At 41.9% G+C, this 18,729-nt stretch overlaps 2 protein-coding genes, 1 long non-coding RNA gene and 1 pseudogene across 3 annotated transcripts; 3 read left to right on the forward strand and 1 right to left on the reverse strand.

The window, feature by feature from the left end:
* Positions 1-2,330: 2,330 nt before the first annotated feature.
* Positions 2,331-3,518, forward strand: LOC149407991 (receptor-like protein kinase FERONIA; the record flags this gene model as incomplete). Its single annotated transcript, XM_089623019.1, has 1 exon — positions 2,331-3,518. A coding segment is annotated over exon 1 (1,188 nt), but the record flags the coding sequence as incomplete, so codon positions are not given.
* A 7-nt stretch (positions 3,519-3,525) lies between these two features.
* On the forward strand, positions 3,526-6,806 carry LOC149407992 (uncharacterized). The gene is made up of 2 exons (XR_016297805.1): positions 3,526-4,514; positions 6,426-6,806. It is a non-coding gene; the product is annotated as an uncharacterized LOC149407992 (long non-coding RNA).
* Positions 6,807-8,112: 1,306 nt separating this feature from the next.
* LOC149407993 (uncharacterized) lies at positions 8,113-16,508 on the reverse strand. Its single transcript, XM_089623031.1, has 4 exons — positions 16,431-16,508; positions 13,453-13,554; positions 12,986-13,384; positions 8,113-8,307 (listed from the first exon to the last, which is right to left on the reverse strand). Exons 1-4 carry the CDS (start codon positions 16,506-16,508, stop codon positions 8,113-8,115), a joined length of 774 nt encoding a protein of 257 aa, XP_089479157.1.
* Positions 16,509-17,274: 766 nt separating this feature from the next.
* LOC149407994 (receptor-like protein kinase FERONIA pseudogene) lies at positions 17,275-18,449 on the forward strand (annotated as a pseudogene).
* The last annotated feature ends 280 nt before the right edge of the window (positions 18,450-18,729 follow it).

Genomic DNA, 18,729 nt, shown 5'->3' on the forward strand with positions numbered 1-18,729 from the left:
CTTTTCTGCAATAAGTAGGCAAGCAATTAATTCAAAATACTTAGTATACCCCCGCACTCGATATTGTTGTTGCAGGGTCATATTAGATGCATGGAAAGTGGTGTATGTCTTCTCCAGCATATCAGTATCTGTAATTTGAATCCCACGATATCTTAAGTGGGTTACTATTCTGAACATTGCAGAATTATATTCGCTGACTTTTTTGTAATCTTGGAACCATAAAGCGGTCCATTCATCATGAAATATGGGAAGCATTACATATTTCTGGTGATCATATCTTTCTTTGAGATTCCTCCATAGTTCACCTGGATCTCTTATAGTGAGATATTCGTTTTTCAGGCTTTCATCGAGATGTCAACGAAGAAAGATCAATGATCTTGCCTTATCCATTCTCGAGGAGTTGTTCTCCTCTTTAAGTGTCTCGAGAAGACCCATGGATTCCAAATACATCTCAATGTCTACCATCCAAGGCAGAAAGCTATTTTCCGTGATATCAAGGGGACTGAAATCAAGCTTCACAAGGTTCGACATGTTGGAACTATATATAGATTAGTGAAACATATAAAAGTCTACCAATATTGTAAAGATTAAAGATAGATACATTATTCCAATCCGTACTAAAGCAAAGTAAAAATCATTAGTTGGAACATCTTCAACGAAAATTAAAATGTTAAATGCAATAATAAAAAAGGCAACAAACACTAATATGAGGTGAGACATTTCGTGTATTAGATTAAAGATAAAATTTAGAGTAAGAAATATATGAGGTAGTTAGGATAACGAATTTTTTAGATGGTAGAAATATGATGGTGAAGTTTGTATATATAGGGTAAAAAATAGACGTTTATAACCGTTGGTTATTTTTATTTTTTTGTAAAAGATTAATATTAATGTAGCCGTTTATAACCGTTATTGCTATAAATATTTTAATAAATTAAAAAGATGTAGTTGAATGCATGATCAAGATATAAATAAGTAATTAGAATATAGTTATTGTCTTTCACATCGTTTTACTATAAGGTGACAGAGTCTTCCTGTATATAGTAATCCGAAGTTATACACTAATGATGTTAGTATAAATATTGTAGATCACATCACATTGGCATAAGGTGGCAGAGCCTCCTGTATATGCAAATATGATGATATACAAAAATAACACTCATAATAATTTAGTGTTGTAGAATTATACCTACGCTCTGAACTGCTGGGGAATAGAGTGATCGTGCTGATAACGTGTTATAAAATACAACTTATAGATTATTAAACAAACTATTATAAGTAATATATAATGGAGACAAAGGTGGATGTGATAACTTGAGTGTATAAATAGCTAAAGAAAGATGAGAGGAAACAAGAGTGAATTTCTTCTATCGGGGATAGATTTTACAAAGTGAGAAGTACGCTTTTTATAGGCAATGTAACATATGGTGAAGATGACAAGTGGTAAAAATTATTTACAAGTGTAGAGGGTAACTTGTAGGAGTATGATAACTTGTACGAGTATCCCATATCATTCATAACGGTGGAATAAAATCAAAACAAATAGTAAACACAAAAATATGTCGTTGATGATTTCCTTTGACTAGCTCTGTGTACAGTGTTGTTAGACTATAAATATGTTTTGGTTAGAAATTTATAAAATTAACTATTTTACTTTCACTTAAAATTATTTATCCAATCAAACTAGTTTAGTTTAAAATGAGTAGCGTGTGAAGTTGTGATTTTATAGTAAAAAATTAAAGAAACGAAAATTCAAGCCATGAAAAGCCATACCAAGAAGTTATTATAATTCACGTGTGTAATCTATATATCATTTAAAAGTATACGAGTTTATCTATCATTAGTGGCTTCTCCTTTATAGAAGGGTGCTTAAGCACAAGCGACTACATCAAGCTTCTCGCCTTGTTATAGAGCAAGTATTTGTCCATGGCGTATAAAAAGTACACATTAACAGCGTGGAGGGGTTTGCCATTAACGAGCCGATGGCTGCAGACGGACGACACCTAAATGTCTTCCCGTACGATGGAGTTCAGCCGTACATCGGGCCATCTCGACGAATTCTGACTTGTGATAAAAGTTTCAATCTGGATATGTACCAGAGTAAAAAAAAAAAATAAGAAGAACATAATCATTGTTAAGGCTGTTAGAGTATTGGTAAATATTAAATACAACAAATAACTATTAAGGCGTCAAAATTTAATTTGTGGGACAGCCATGGAATCAGCTGTTTGCTTGACTTGACTTAATCTCGTGTATAGTATACCATTCCTCTCTTCGTCTTCGACAGTAACAATTCATCATCTTCACCGATCTCATCCCCCATGGAAACAATGATTATTCTCATCTCTTCAAGTATTGATCCTCGCTGTCGCCTTTGGACAGACGACACCGCCGTACAACCCTCCGGACAATATAGCCCTCGACTGCGGTTCACCGAAAGGCTCAAGGCTTTCTCGGAGCCATCGGGAATGGGAGAGCGACTTCAACTCCAAGCTCTTCTCCCTACAAGATGGCTCGTCGCCGGAGGCCTCTTCCGGACCGCTCAGGTGCCCGTCCACGAGTTCAGCTACACCGTCCCTGTCACGCTTGGCCCAAAGTTCATCCGCCTGCACTTTTATGCTGCTAAGTTGAACACGCCAATGGCATTCTCGGTGAGAGCCGGCGGGTACGTCCTCCTATCCAACTTCACCGGCACTGCGGCAGCGACGGAGAGGATGGTGAAGGAGTACATCGTGGTGGTGAATGGCTCTTCCGTGACCATCAGTTTCACTCCGGTCCCTGGAAAGACGGCCTTTGTCAATGTGATTGAAGTCGTGTCTATGCCCTTCAATCTCTACTACACTTACGCCCCGGGGCTCAAGTGGGTCGGGCATCGGAGAATGTTCCGGTCGTGGGAAACGGAGAGGTTGTACTTTATGATCCCGATGAAGCCCAACGATATCATATCAGACATGCCGATTGAAATTCCTGTTAACTTCTCTTTGATCCCCAAATACGCGGCACCGGAAACTATTTACAGGACAGCTCGGGCGCTGCAGCTCTGGACACTGCAGTACTGGACCTACAACCTCACGTGGGAGTTCTCGCTGGACCCTGGCTTCACCTACATGCTCAGGCTTCACTTTTGCGAGACCTTCAACAGCAGCGGTAGTTTTCAGATCATCAAAACCGCTGAGGATCAAGCTGACATCATCTACTGGACTGGCGGGAAGTACGCTGCATTTTTCAAGGACTACGTTGCCACCGTCCTCGGCAAAGGAAAGAAGAATCTCACCCTCACTCTACATACTAGCAATCACACCATCGACCCCACTTACTACAACGCCATTCTGAACGGCCTTGAAATCTTCAAGTTGAGCGACCGCAGGGGAAACCTTCTGGCATCAATCTTAAAGATCGACCTAACCTTGTTGGCATCAATTACCGAAAAAAAACAACGAACGGTATCAGTTTTGGCATCGCATCCGGCGCTATTCTGCTTGTATTGGTCGTGGCATTCTTTCTCTGATGAAGCAGGATGGTCAGCAAGGAGACCAGATCCTAAGCGCAATCTTGTTCGATCAAGCTATCCACGCTCCTGTCCGAAATCTCCCAGTGCTTCTCGCTCAGAGAGATAAAAGCCGCGACAAACAACTTCGACGAATTCATCATCGGAGTGGGCGGGTTTGGGAACGTGTACAAAGGTTACATCGACGAGCGGACGACGCAGGTGGCAATCAAGAGGCTGAAGCCGGAGTCATCTCAGGGCACCCATGAGTTCAAGACACAGATCGAGATGTTGTCGCACCCCGAGCACTGCAACCTGCCTCATTGGATACTGCAACGGCCACGGCGAGATGATCCTCGTCTTCGAGTACATGTCCCGGGGCACACTCCGAGATCATCTCTACAATTCCGACCAACCCCCATTGATGTGGCAGAGGCGCGTCGAGTCTTGCCTCAGTGCTGCCCGCGGGCTCCACGACCTCCATGCCTGGACACTGGACCAGATCGTGGACTCCAACCTGGCCGGTAAGGTCACGCCAGAGTGCCTGTGTGAGTTTGGCGAGATCGCAATCAGTTGCATCCACGAAAACCATGCCGATCGGCCTTTGATGAACGACATTGTCTCGGCATTGGAGCTCATTGTGAAGATGGGAGAGGACGACGACGAGATTGCACTGGCCAACGACACGTCAAAGATTAGGAGCAGTTGCGTGAGTGAGAACAGCAACATCAAACATAAATCAGTAACAATGGAGTCCGTGAAATTCTTCTCTCAGATCAACGACAACGAGGAGATCGCTTTGCGCCTGGGTGAGGGGAATCCGAATCCTCTGTCTCTTTTTGGTGGCACCTTTTAAACTGTGATATAAAATTGGTTGCGAATGCGAATAACTCCAAAAAAAAAAAAAAAAAAAAAAGATCAATATTCTAGATAAATATGTTGTTTTAGCTGCGGACACCATGTGCAAGTCTCCTAAGAGATCTACAATGAACAATGTAACCCTTCAGAAGAGCATGTGGAACATAAGGTGTGTCAAAGAGTACTACTCTCTTCTCTCTCTATTCACCATCATTCTCAAGTATTTTTCATAATGACAACACTTTCCTAATTTCAGAATCTCAGGACATAGAAACAAACCTTTTTTTTTTTTTTTTTCTTTTCGCATAACCCCACTTCCAAAGATAATAAAATAAAAATCTAAGCAAGTTTTTTTGGGTTTCTCTTCATTTTCATTTTCTGTCTATTTGAGCAGTGTTTTGGTGGTATTTTCGTTCTGTGCTTGACTCCACTCTATACAAAGCTGTCTCGTGTATACCATTCCTCTCTTCGTCTTCGACGCAACAAATTGTTAGAACCAAGTTTTGTTTTGTTACATCGTTTGCTTTTGTTTTAGTTAGTTTCCTTTTTTAATTGGTTTCCTTTTTCTTGTATTCACTTGGCTATTCTCTTGGCTATATAAGCCCAATTTACCTGCATAATTCTTTCAAGTCGAATAAATCAATTGACCTATGATTCTTTGAAGAACAGAGTTCCGTTTTTCCCAAATTCGATTTCACCTCTCAAACCCTAGAAATGTAATATGGTATCAGAGCAAATCTTCCGCGGTCTCTGAGTTTTTCGATTTCCGATCTCATCTCCTTCTCGATTTCAAGCTTCCTTCTTGTTGCTATGACGCCGGAATATGAAGCTTCATCGAACGGAGACGAGTCGTCCGGTTCAGAGTGATTTTCAGCAAGGTTTCTGAGATTAGGTCATCGATTCCGCCCCCAAATCCGAGATTTATTTCGTTTTCGTCGTCTCTTCAATGACGATTAAAGAAACCTCGACGGGATCAGCGACGCCTATCCTCAATCCAATTCTGGGTTTGTATTTCTCTCGTTTCTCGATTGCAATTTCTGATTCCTTTCCCATGCGTCCATGGCGGAATTCGGAGATTCATCGATGGGAAGTTCTTTATTTCGATCCGATGAAGATTCTAGACGACGTTCCTTTCTCTCGATCTAGTGAAAGAACGAGACGGTGTCCATTCTTGAAGTTCAGACGAATTCTCATTAATTCGGAGACAATTCCGTCTCTGAGTTGCGATCAAGACGACGTTGCATCAAGTATCAATCGATCGAGATCATTTTCCGGCGATTCCAGCCGTGTCAAACCTTCAAGATCATTCTTTGGCGAGTCCCGCCATTTCAAGACATTCAAGATTCAACTCCAGCGAATCCCAGCCATGTTAAAGCCCTCCAGATTCATTCGTCTACCTCGCCTGAAAAGCCACAACAACCCCTCGTCGAAGTCAGTCCGAGATTCTCTCTATCAGACCCCGATGTCCAGACTTTTTCGATGGTTCAATCGCTGTTCGGAGTCGTGGGACTGGGAGAGGATCAGCGCTGCTGAGGTGAAGAGAGCTTGGTCATCGCGGAGGAAGGCTATTCGTGGAGGTGTACTACGAGTTTTGGGGCGTTCAAGTAGAGTTACATCTTTGTCAGAGTTTTGTCTTCATCTTTGTCGAGCTCTTGTCTTCTCCAACTCTACGAAGAGTGAAATTTTTTTTTAACCGGAGTTGTATGTTTTCTCCGGAGTCCACGTTCAGTCCAAGATGAACTTTCATCCCAAGTTCATCTTGAGGGGGTGTGTTAGAATCCAAGCTTTGTTATGTCGTTTGCTTTTGTTTTAGTTAGTTTTCTTTTTTAATTGGTTTTCTTTTTCTTGTATTCACTTGGCTATTCTCTTGGCTATATAAAGTCAATTTACCTGTATAATTCTTTCAAGTCGAATAAATCAATTGATCTTTGATTCTTTGAAGAACAGAGTTCTGTTTTCCCCAAATTCGATTTCAGTTCTCAAACCCTATAAATGTAATACAAATCATCATCTTCCACAATCTCTTTTCCCATGGACATAATAATGATAATCGTTCCCGCAATGTTAATCCTCGCTGCAGCCTTCGGACGGACCACACCGCCGTACAAACCTCCCAACAACATAGCCCTAAATTGCAGCTCGCCACAAGGATCACGACTTTCTTGGGACCGTTAGGAATGGAAGACTGTCAACAATTTGTTGTTCTCCACACCCAATGGCTGGAACGTTGCGCGTCTTCCGCCAACGGCACCGAGATTAGCGTCGACGTGCCTTACCCTTACCGGACTGCTCGAGTGTCCGGCTTCGGGTTACAAACACAAGCAAATTGTAACCTTGGTAGAAAATTGAATGTTTATTGAATATTAGTTATGTTATGCGAACACATAGAAAATTGAAAAAAGCATACAATTGTGATTGTAAATAATTTTTTTTGCTTTACATTATGAAAATTGATTTTAGATGTGATTAATGACCTTTTAGAAATGAAAGGGCAAATTGACAGTAAAAATAGAGGCGAGAAATAAATAAATAAAATGTGAAGTATTCAAGATCCATTATTTTTTTTTTGTTTTGTCTATAATGGAAAGCAAAAAGTCGTCTTAGATATTATGATATTATGGAGTCTATTTTTTCATTTTTTATACATTATTTTGTCTAGCTAATATATTTTCTCTTATTATATTGTTAAGATTTAGCTAAAACTATTTAACCGAAACTTAATAAAATTTGAAACACCACGTGTAAACTTAAATACAATGTACGTTTTAGCACCGGGTAAATATAGTATTTAAAAACATATGGAAAAATGGAATACAGGAAAACACAGAGAACATTAAACAATTCCAAATAAGATAGAAAACGAAAGAACGTATTCACATAACATAAAACAATTCCAAATAAGATAGAAAACGAAAGAACGTATTCACATATAATTTTTTTTCTTAAAAAACAATAAAAATTCACATAATTAAAAAAAAAAAAAAAACCCATATAAAATGAAAAGGGAAATGTGGCAAACTTGAAATTTATTACATTGTATATATTTTACTAGCTATGTCAATATTTTATGTACAGTGCTAAACTACAATTTGCTATGCTTAAAAAATTAAAAAAAATGAAATTCTAGTTAAAAACTAAACAAAACTTTTAATTATTTTTCTAATCAAACTAGTTTAGTTTAGAGTAAATGGCGGCAAAAGTCCCTGAAGTTTCCAGAAACAGTTAAGTTAGTCTGTATTCTTTTTTTTTAACGGCGAAAGTCCTTGATGTTTAGTTTTCCTAATTCCGTAGGTCCTTAACCCCATTTTGACGTTAATAAGTAACGATTTTAGGTAAAAAAGACGTTAGTTTTGACTGAAAACATATTGTAAGTTAGAAATTAAACAAATAAAGGAAATAACTTCCCTGACGCAGACTGAAGCAGTGGACCCTCCACGAGCCCGAAACCCTAACCACCGCCGTGTCGGCGAAGCATTCAGTGGCGAGCTCGGCAGGGACGGGGGCGCTAGCTTCCTTCGCGCTGGGCTCGGCCGGGACGGGAGCGCCAGCAGGGACGGGGGCGCGAGCTTCCTTCGCGTTGGGCTCGGCCGAGATAGGAGCGCCAGCGGGGACAAGCTCGTAGATCCCGACCGCTCGGAGGTCGCGCCCGGCTTGGTGGAAAGCGCCATCCCGGGTCCACCGGGTTCTTCGTGGCCGCGCGCTGGAGGTCGCCCCCGCTTGGGTTCGACATCTTCTCGCCTGATCTCCCCGTGGTTGTCTGGTGAAGATCAGCCCTGCCCGGACCTGCGACGAAGGTCGTCGTCAACCTCGAGCGAGGACCTTGCGGACGCCATCGGCACTGTCGGAAGGAGCATGTGGAAAGTCTCCTTCTCTCCGGCGGCTGAGGAGTGGTCCATCGCCGCCGGCTGCTTCGGCGGAGCCATCGTCGGATCTTTGCCTGCTGTTTTATTTATTTTTATTTCCTTTATTTGTTTAATTTCTAACTTAAAATATGTTTTCAGTCAAAACTAACGTTTTTGACCTAACATCGTTGCTTATTAACGTCAAAATGGGGTTAAGGACCTACGGAATTAGGAAAACTAAACATCAAGGACTTTCGCCGTTAAAAAAAAAAAGAATAGGGACTAACTTAATTGTTTCTGGAAACTTCAGGGACTTTTGCTGCCATTTACTCTTTAGTTTAAATGAGAAGTTAGTCCATTTTTGGTAAGAAAATCTAGAGAAATTTCATTAAGTGGGCTTAATAAGCTATTATATATCAAGATTAGACCCTAATATTTAAAAATATCTAAATATGGACTTTTGACCCAAAATCGGACAAAAATACCCCTCTGAACCCTATACATCTCTCACACTTCATTTTTATCATTTCAATCACACTCAAATCCACTCAAATCCTCTCTACTTAAGCGGGTTTCAAAAGAATCATGGGTAAGATTACTAACTTAATCATTTTTACAAAGTTTATGATTGTATATGATAGAATGTAGCAAAAAAAAATCGATCAGATCTGAAAACAAAGTCCAAAATCTGGGTTTAACTTGTTTGTACGATGGTATACGATGATGTACGATGAAATTTAAATTTTTGTACGATGAAATTTAGAATAAAAATTGTGTTATGTACGATGCTGTACGATTTTGTACGATGTTGTACGATGCCGTACGATGCCTTTTTGTAAGATGATGTACGATTCTGTACGATGGTGTACGATGGTATACGATGTTGTACGATGATGTACGATATAGAAGCTTATTTTGCATAGTTTGACTGTTTTTTGCAGTTTTTGTCATGATTAACGGCACTTGGGAGAAGGAAGGACACCAATGGGTTTTCACCAATACAGAATTTCGTGCATTCGTAATTCCGAAAGAGGTAACGTACACGGAGTTAGTAGATTTCTTATACGAGAAGTTCCAGTTAGACAGATTCGCGTTCGACTTAAAACTCGAAGTCCCATACGCAGTCGGTACAATTCCAGTAGGTCCTGCCGTATTGAAGGACAATGGTGATGTTTCGCATTTTATGAAGCACAAATATCGTAATAGATTTCCACTCTGTGTAAGTTTGGTACCGAAACAGATCGAGGTCATTGCACCTATTGCGTATCGAGGAGTATGTAAAGGGAAAGATGTGGAAGTTGGAATGGTGTCTCGCAATGAACCGAAGAAGAGACGGAATACTCTTGTTATCGAGGATCGACAAAATGATCCTATAATTGAAAACAAAGACGGTGGCTGTGACGATGACTTGTTTAACGAGTACAAGGGTGCCGGAAACGGTGATGAAGTATACAGGCGTGATAGAGATTGTAATCACAACAGTGACGAATATGATGGACACAATGGTGATGAATACGAAGATGGCGAAGGTGATGAAAACGAAGGTGGTGAAGGTGATGAAAACGAAGGTAGCGATGGTGATGAAGAGAATAGTGATGGATATGACGGAGATAACAATGGTAGAGTTGAAGAATTTGAAGAATTCGCCAATCCCGAAGAATATGAAGAATTTGTGGAAACGTTTACGGTACCAACGGGTCATTGTGAACCATCGAGTCAATGTCAGCGTGAGCCTCCGATGATCGGATCACCTATCGTTCCTTATTCATGGAAAGCACCCGAGTTCAGCGCCGATGATGTTGTGAAGGAAAACCCGAGTCATTATCCAAGTCATTCTTCTACAGGTAATTTAAGTGGATTCAAATGAGATTCAAGTATAATATGAAACCACATATTGTTTAACTAACCTTTGAAAGTAACAGGTAGCTCAGAAGAAATATATATTGGGCAGCAATTTGAAAACAAGCATGAACTGAAGAAACATATCCACTTGTACGCGTTGAAACATAATTTCGAATTTAGAGTGAAATCTTCTTCGAAAAAGAGATGGTATGTTCTATGCAAAAACGAGAGATGCACATGGAGGTTGAGGGGTGTCGTGCAGTGGTCTGAGATGTGGGAGATTACGTCGTACGAGGGTAAACACTCATGTGGGCGTGTTGTTCGAACAGAGGGCCATCGAGGAGCGGCACCATGGGTCATCGGTCACGTATTTAAAGACAAGTACTCAATTAACTCTATGGCGGAGTATTCGGCGCATAACGTCAGGGAAGAAGTGAAGACAAGATGGGGTGTGAACATATCGTATTTGAAAGCTTGGAGATCCAGGGAGAAAGCTATTGGGTACGTGCGGGGTACGCCGGAACAATCGTACCAGAAGTTACCGTCTTGGCTGTACATGTTGAAGCAAAAGAATCCTGGGACGATAACAGACTTTGTGCAAGATGGTGACAAATTCAAGTATGCTTTCTTTTCCATTGGGGCGTGTCGTAGAGGCTTCAAAGCATGTCGGCCGGTCATAGCATTGGACGGTGCATTTCTGAAGACAAAATACGGGGGACAGTTGCTTTGCGCAATTGCAATGGATGCGAATTCACAATTATATCCACTTGCATTCGGAGTTGTAGATAGCGAGTGTCATGCTTCTTGGATTTGGTTTTTGAGAAGATTGCGAGAAGCTATCGGTGAAGATGTACCTAATTTGGCGTTCATATCTGATCGCCACGTTAGCATCATACATGGTGTCGAGGTTGTGTTTCCTGGTATCCCTCACGGAGCATGTTACCATCATTTACAACTGAATGTCCAACACAAGTTCAAGACAGACCATTGTCGCTTTGAACTTTACGATGCGGCTTACGCCTTCAGTAAAACAGCATTCGAAGCTAATTTTAGACAGTTGAGACGTAAGGATGTCGAGATGGCAAAGTATCTCGAAGAAGTTGGTGTCGATCGGTGGGCCAGAGCTTTCTTTCCCGGAAAACGGTAAGAGTCTAAAACTTCTTTTGTACTGAATTTTTTATGTCGTTGATTATATAAATCAAGTATGTTTTATATAGGTACGACCTAATGACGAGCAACAACGCAGAAAGCTTCAACAACAAAACAAGGAATGCGAGGACGTTTCCCATTACGACGTTGCTCGAGTTTATTCGATTCACACTCCAAACTTGGTTTTTTGAACGAGAAGAGATAGCGAACCAGTTGAACACAAAATTGACACCAACGTGGCAAAATGATCTCGCACAGCTAAATAATAAGGCACAGTTCGTCAATGTTTACGGACTTGGTCTATATGAATGTCATGTCAAAGACGTAAGAGGTGATTTCGATGTAGACCTTATGGCGAAGACATGCACTTGCGGACTACCACAACAATTGAATATCTCGTGCGAGCATTCTATCGCAGCAGCCCAACATCGAAGCGTGGACGTGTACTCGTTATGCAGTGACTTTTATTTGAAGGAGACGTGGATTGAGATGTACAAGGAAGCCATATATCCGGTTGGCAATGAAGATCAATGGGATGTCCCGGATGAGATAAAAAACATGAAAGTTTCGGAACCCGTTGAAAAGAAGCAAGCCGGTCGACCGAAGAAAAGTAAACAAGGAAGAAGAAGAATTAATCGATACCCACCTCAAGGCGAAAAGATTGTCGTCCAGCGAAAATGCGGGAAATGTGGTGGTAGGGGACATAACAGAAAAACATGCACTTGGAGGGATTAAAACTTTAGACTTTGTGTTATTTTTATTTTTAAGTTTAAAACTTTAACGTTTATTTGAGTGACCTTTTTATCTTGTTTAATGGAGTGTCATCCGTCTCATGGACCTTTTCGCAATTCAACTCTGTGAGAACGACGAAGATCTCATCTCGCTTTTGTCCGAAGACTCGTTTTCGTCCACAAATGTCTCGAGTTCTAAACCCTTTGTGAATGTGTGAATTTTTTATGTTTTTTTTGTGAATCTCTTTCATTGAATTACATGTTGTTTTTAAGGTACAATAAAAAACATATTCAATCAATAGTCAACAAATCATCTCGATAATATGTTTATAAGGTACTATTACATAGAAAACCAAAAACATAAAAAATAAACATCCGAAAATACAAAATCACGGGATAAGGTGGTTGTAGAATAAGTCCACGCACCATTTCTTCCTGAACGTTCTCATATTGACACTTTGAAGAGTGTCAAATGATTCGTTCAGTACTAGGTGCTCGACATACTTCAGTGCGAACATCCCGCAATCACCGCTACAACACAAGAATAAGTAAAAGAAATTGTCAAAAAAAGTTGAAACATAACTTGAAAAAAAAAGTTCAATTAACTAATTGTTTAAAAACATAAATTGTCAATATAAACATAATTGTTTAAAACTTGTCAATAAAAACATAATTGTCAAAAAAAAGTTCAATAAACTTGTCAAAAAACTTGTAAAAAAAAAAACCAAACTTCTAAAATAACTTGTCAATAAAAACATAATTGTTTAAAACTTGTAAAAAAAAGTTCAATTAAGTAGTCAAAAAAACTTTTTTAAAATAACATGTTTACCTGTATGCACATTGTGGGACCTTGTCATCGACGATCCACGTCAGGTTAGTGAACTTAATTTCACCATGCTCAGTCTCCCGGTAAGAGTTGGGATGGTTCTTGAAGAAACCACCTATGGCCACAATCCTAGCAAATGCTCGACTCCAAGTCTGAATAATAAACATTTTAACAATGTTAAGTAACCCTTATAATTTAATTAATTGTTGCTCTAAGGTAATAATTGTGAATAACATAACATTTTACGTACCTCCATCAGCTCAGTGAAGTCCTTTTGATGGTTCGACGACTGCATGAGATCCTTTTGGCAGTCGAGGACGGTAATGGTCCAGGCCTCGATGTCGATCCGAAATGTGAACCAATGAATGTTCTGGAAGTTCACGACGAACAGGATCTCGCGAGCACCATCCCAAGGCAAAATATCGGTGTCCCTATACCCAGTCATCGGGCTAATAGTTGCCCTCATGTCCCAGTCCACGGGTTCGGGCTCTGCTCCCAGCTCGATGGCCTTCTTGATGTTCGCTTCTTCCGTTCTGAATCGGCCGTACACGTGCTGGACCCACCGACAATCCATGATTCGGACGTCTTGCCGATATCCGTCGAGAGCTCGTTGGCGAGCCCGAACCATGTGAATCATAGCATCAATATGCTGAGACATTAGAAACATATAGCGTTATTTTAAATTGATAGGGAAAGTGAAATTATATAATAACGTACCGAATCATGTAGCCATCTGGTTTCTGTCAATATCGTGTCGAAGAAAATCGTGTCTCCGTCGCACGTCTTCAGTCGAACAGACTCCATGAACTTGCCGTCCCACTTTTTTATCCTCACCCACTTAACGAAATTATCAAACTCTTTTTGCTTCGCGTCCTTCAACGGCTTGAACTTGGGGATCGGCTTTTCCAAATACTTGGGCCTCGTCGGATCAGTGAATTCGGCCCAACGCGACGTCTTCTGTCGCACTTGCCGATCTGGACGTGCCGGAGTAAGCTGTGCCTTCTGTCTTTTCCTTAGAGGAGTTGTGAGCGGGCGTAGCTTATCCGAAATGTCTTCTCTACGAGGACTCGACGAAGACGTCGACAACCTGGGAGAAGTCACCGGCCTGATCTCCGATCGCTTCGACGACTCGCGATGCGTTGAAGACGGCTTCTTCGACTTCTTCGATGACTCGCGATGCGTAGAAGACGGCTCTGACTTCTTCGATGACTCGCGATGCGTAGAAGACGGCTCTGCCTCATGCGATGGAGACGCCGGCTTTTGACTAGCCGCCGGAGGAGGAGGAGGAGGAGGGGTCCGGCGTTTATGACCATCAGCTTGGGTCGTGGGAATTTCACCCCCAGGCAAGCCCGTTGCGTCCTCGAACAAAATGTTCAGCCTCTTCCACATAGAAAGCTGAAAGTCAAAGTAATAAAATATGTCACAAAATTTAAACTTGTCACAAAAATTTAAACTTAACTCTAAAACGTTAAAATAAAATTTAAACTCAACTCTAAATTTTAAACTTAACTCTAAAACGTTAAATTATATTTAAACTTAACTCTAAAACGTTAAATTACATTTAAACTTAACTCTAAAACGTTAAATTAAATTTAAACTCAACTTTAAAACGTTAAATTAAATTTAAACTCAACTCTAAAACGTTAAATTGATTTAAACTTGTCACAAAATCTAACTTGTCTAACACTCATGCGCTCAACTCTACGGCCGGTCGTGCAAAGAGAACGTAAGACTATCCCTTGTGACTGAATCATTCGTTTTTGGGATGCTAGCAGTTGTTCTTGGGAAGCTCGCATTTCTTCCCACATTTCCCGTGTTATGACAAAGGCCTCGAGAATGTCGGCGCGAGAGGTCGTTGTGGGCCTCGATCCCATTGCGGGAGTGGTTGGACTAGCAAGACGAACACGTGGAGTGTTTGACACGTGTTCGTCGTCGGAGTCTCCGACGATGGCATCTTCTGCAACAGTCGTGACTCGATCTATTTCTTCTTCGATGTCTCGCGGCTCTGTCGCATCTTCTCCCTCGACGTCTATGGGATACAGACATTTGCTCGTCTGTGTCTCGAGGAGAGTGAACATTTCTTTCTCTGGTGCCCTTGGTCTCAGCATTTGAAGAACACCCACCTACAATAGATTAATAAACGTTACCAATATTCCAATATAATGTAAAATACAGTAATAAACGATAAATAATAAAAAGTTATCGTTTTTTATTCAAGACCGCCTCGATGTCTTTGCCCATTATGAGCACATTACTAGACCACGAGTGCATCCTGGGCACCCGAATCCCCTGGTTCGACCCGAACCTCATCCCGATCTCTGGGATAGCCTCGTACGCCCAGTAATGAAGGGTATGGAGATTACCCGTCAATGTGTACTTGGCCTCTTTCTGTGCCACATCCGGCTTGTCCTTCAACTTCTTTTGCAGCGTCTCGTGATAACGCCGTAGGTTCACCGACAGGCTGGAATACGTCTCTGCCCAGCTCAAATTTCCCCAAGGCATCTTGAAGAAGAAGGGGAGGTCTTGAACGATGTATAGAAATTTCTGCCACCTTTCTTCGATGGCTTTGTTTGCCGGTTGCCCCAGAAGATACCCATAGACGAATACGAGCAGCCCGAGCTTGAACGCAGCGTCAGGGCTTCGACATATGGTGAACGCGTTGATCAACGCGCTCAACTTGCTTCCGGCAACGCCGTTCAAGTGATCCGTGATCAATCCATCGTTGTTTCGCTCGTCTTGTTCGGCTTTGGTCGGACCGTCTTCATAGGTCATCCCCGAGACGAGTGCGTACTCGAGGCGTCCAAATCGTACTCGTTTGCCTCCGATACCAAAATGTATTTCCCCCCGTACCGTCGCCTCGATCTTCTTCTGAAGGAGAGTATGTACGAGCACCGGTGAGAAACCAAGCTCGCTCTCCGTAAAAAATTGCTCGAACGGAGTCCCGAGGATTCGTTCTTTTATCCCAAGCTCATCGAATCTACTCCGTACAAGCTTCAAGATCCCGGTCTCACCGTAGGTGATACGCCCCGGGAATGAGACGTTGTACATGTAGTTCAAATTGTCCTAAAAAAACAACAAAATTAAATCAGAATCACAATTCAAGAAATTAAATTTTTTTAAAACATCATCGTATAGCATCGTACAGCATCGTATATCATCGTAAAACAAGAAATTAAATTTTTTAAAAAACTCATCGTATAGCATCGTATATCATCGTAAAACAAGAAATTAAATTTTTTAAAAAACTCATCGTATAGAATCATACAGCATCGTATATCATCGTAAAACGAGAAATTAAATTTTTTTAAAAAATCATCGTATAGCATCGTACAGAATCGCATATCATCGTAAAACAAGAAATTAAATTTTTTTTAAAAATCATCGTATAGCTTCGTACCGAATCGTACGACATCGTACAGAATCGTACGACAATTTTTTGAGAAAACATAAACCTATCGTACACCATCGTATCGCATCGTAGAGCTCTATGAATTTCATCGTACAACATCGTACAACATCGTACGACATCGTACGATGCATCAATCTCATCGTACACTGGCCCTAATTTCAAACCCTAATATACTAAATCCGACCCAAATCACCTCAAATCAACTCAAATCAGAGAATAACTAAGTCCTAAACCCTATTATAACTATTTTCAATGAAGTTTAACAAGAAATTACATGAAAACTTACCTTTTTACTTGGTTTTGAAGCTCGGGATTTCTGATCTCCACCGCCGCCCGAGATCGAACCTTTTCCATCGTACGCCATCGTATTCACTCGTACCAGATGGTATCACGTCGTACACGGTCGTACAAGGTCGTACTGAATCGTACCGGAATTTTTTTGATTTTTTTTGTTGAGAGAAAGAGAGAGAGAGAGATGTCGAGTGAGACAGGAGGAGGGAAAGCTTATTCAAAATGTTTAAGGGGTATATTTGTCCGTTTTGGGTCCAAAAGTCCATTTCTAGATATTTTAAAAGGTTAGGGTCTAATCTTGATATTTAATCAATTTTTAAGCCCACTTAAAGAAATTTCTCAAAATCTAAGTCAATGAAAACCCATACCAAGAAGTTATTCAAGTCATGATTCGTTTGTCCGTTTTTAGTAAAAAAAAATTCCAAGTCATGAAAACCATTGGGCCATCTCGGCGAATTCTAACGCATGATGGAGGCTGTGCCGGCCAGAGTCAAGAAAAACAAAAAAAATAATGGTTAACGCTGTCATAGCATTGGTAATATTAAATACAACATATATCTATTGAAGTGTATTAAATTTACTCTATTCTTCTTATATTAATTCATCATATGCGTCATTCTTCTTCCTCCCGTGGAAATAATGATTATTCTCATCCCCACAGTATTAATCCTCGCGGCGGCCTTGGGACAGTCGACACAGCCTTACAAACCTCCCGATAACATAACTGCGGCTCACCGGAAGGATCGAGGCTTTCTTAGAGCCGTCGGGAATGGGAGAGCGACGTCAACAATTTGTTGTTCTCCCGGCGCTACGGCTGGAACGCTAAGTCATCGCCGGTATCCGCTGACAACGACACCAACGGCAGCGTTGATGTGCCATACCGGACAGCTCGAGTGTCCGCCTTCGAGTTCCGCTACAGCGTCCCAGTCACGCCCGGCCCGAAGTTCATCTGCCTCCACTTCTACGCGCCCAGAGTGAACGCATCGATGGCGTTCTTGGTGAGAGCCGGCGAGTACGACATCTGCCGGTGCTTCTCGCTGGCGGAGATAAAAGCTGCGACCATAGGCTTCGATGACATGTCAATCATCGGCCACGGCGGGTTCAGAAATGTCTACAAGGGCTTCATCGATGATGGGACGACAGCGGTGGCAATCAAACGGTTGAATCCAGAGTGTCTCAAGGGGGGGCCCACGAGTTCAAGACAGAGATCGAGACGTTGTCGCACCTCTGCCATCGCAACCTCGTGTCCCTCATCGGGTATTGCCACGACCGCAACGAGATGATCCTCATCTACGAGTACATGCCTTGGGGCACGCTCCGGGACCACCTCTACGATTCCGAAAACCCCCCGCTGATGTGGCAGTGCCGTCTCGAGGCATGCGTCAGCGCCGCTCGTGGGCTCCACTACCTCCATGCCGTGGCCAAACATGTCATCATTCACTGCGATGTCAAGACCACCAACATCCTACTCGACGGAAATTGGATGGCAAAGGTCTCGGACCTCGGCCTCTCAAGGGTCGGGCCCACCACGATGTCCAAGTGCCACGTCAGCACCCAAGTGAATGGAAGCTTCGGGTACCAGAGTACTACCAGTATCAGCGTCTGTCGGAGAAGTCCGACGTGTACTCTTTCGGGGTGGTGCTGTGCGAGGTGCTCTGCGGGTGGCCGCCGATACTCCACACTGCGGAGTGGGTGCCAGACGTGAGTTTAGCGAAATTGGGCCAAGAGCTGCCACCGGAACGGAACACTGAACGAGATCATGGACCCCAACCTTGCCGGTGAGATTGTGCCAAAGTGCCTCCATAAATACGGGGAGATCGCCATCAGCTGCATGCTCGACAACGACGCCGGTTGGCCGTCGATGAAAGATATCATTTCGGCGCTGGAGTTCATCATGCAGATGGGCAGGGTCGATGAGGAGATCGCTTTGGTCAACGACAACTTGGAGATTATGAGCAGTGGTAAGAGTGAGAACGAATCCACTACGGAAGAGTCCCATGGAAGTATTCTCTGAGATTGACAACCCCAAAACTATTTAAAACATGCATTATTATAAGATTGTCCGTTTCTATGTTCATGGTTTTTTATCTATTCCATATATTTACAGGTGCTATGATGTGTCTTATTAAATTGACATAAAAAGAAATATAGAAAAATTGACGAGGATATGGATTCCAACTTGAGCTCTGCAAGAGGGTTAGTCTACGGTCATAAATCTTGTAGATAGAGATGTTGTAGTTTCAGAATAGTCATCAGCAGTGTGTATTGTGCTCTCGGTGGTTACCTGGCAACGT

Source organism: Urtica dioica, chromosome 1 (genome assembly GCF_054948205.1).
Source record: "Urtica dioica subsp. dioica isolate 48M chromosome 1, U.dioica_male_clone48M_v1_H2, whole genome shotgun sequence".
Lineage (NCBI taxonomy): Eukaryota > Viridiplantae > Streptophyta > Magnoliopsida > Rosales > Urticaceae > Urtica > Urtica dioica.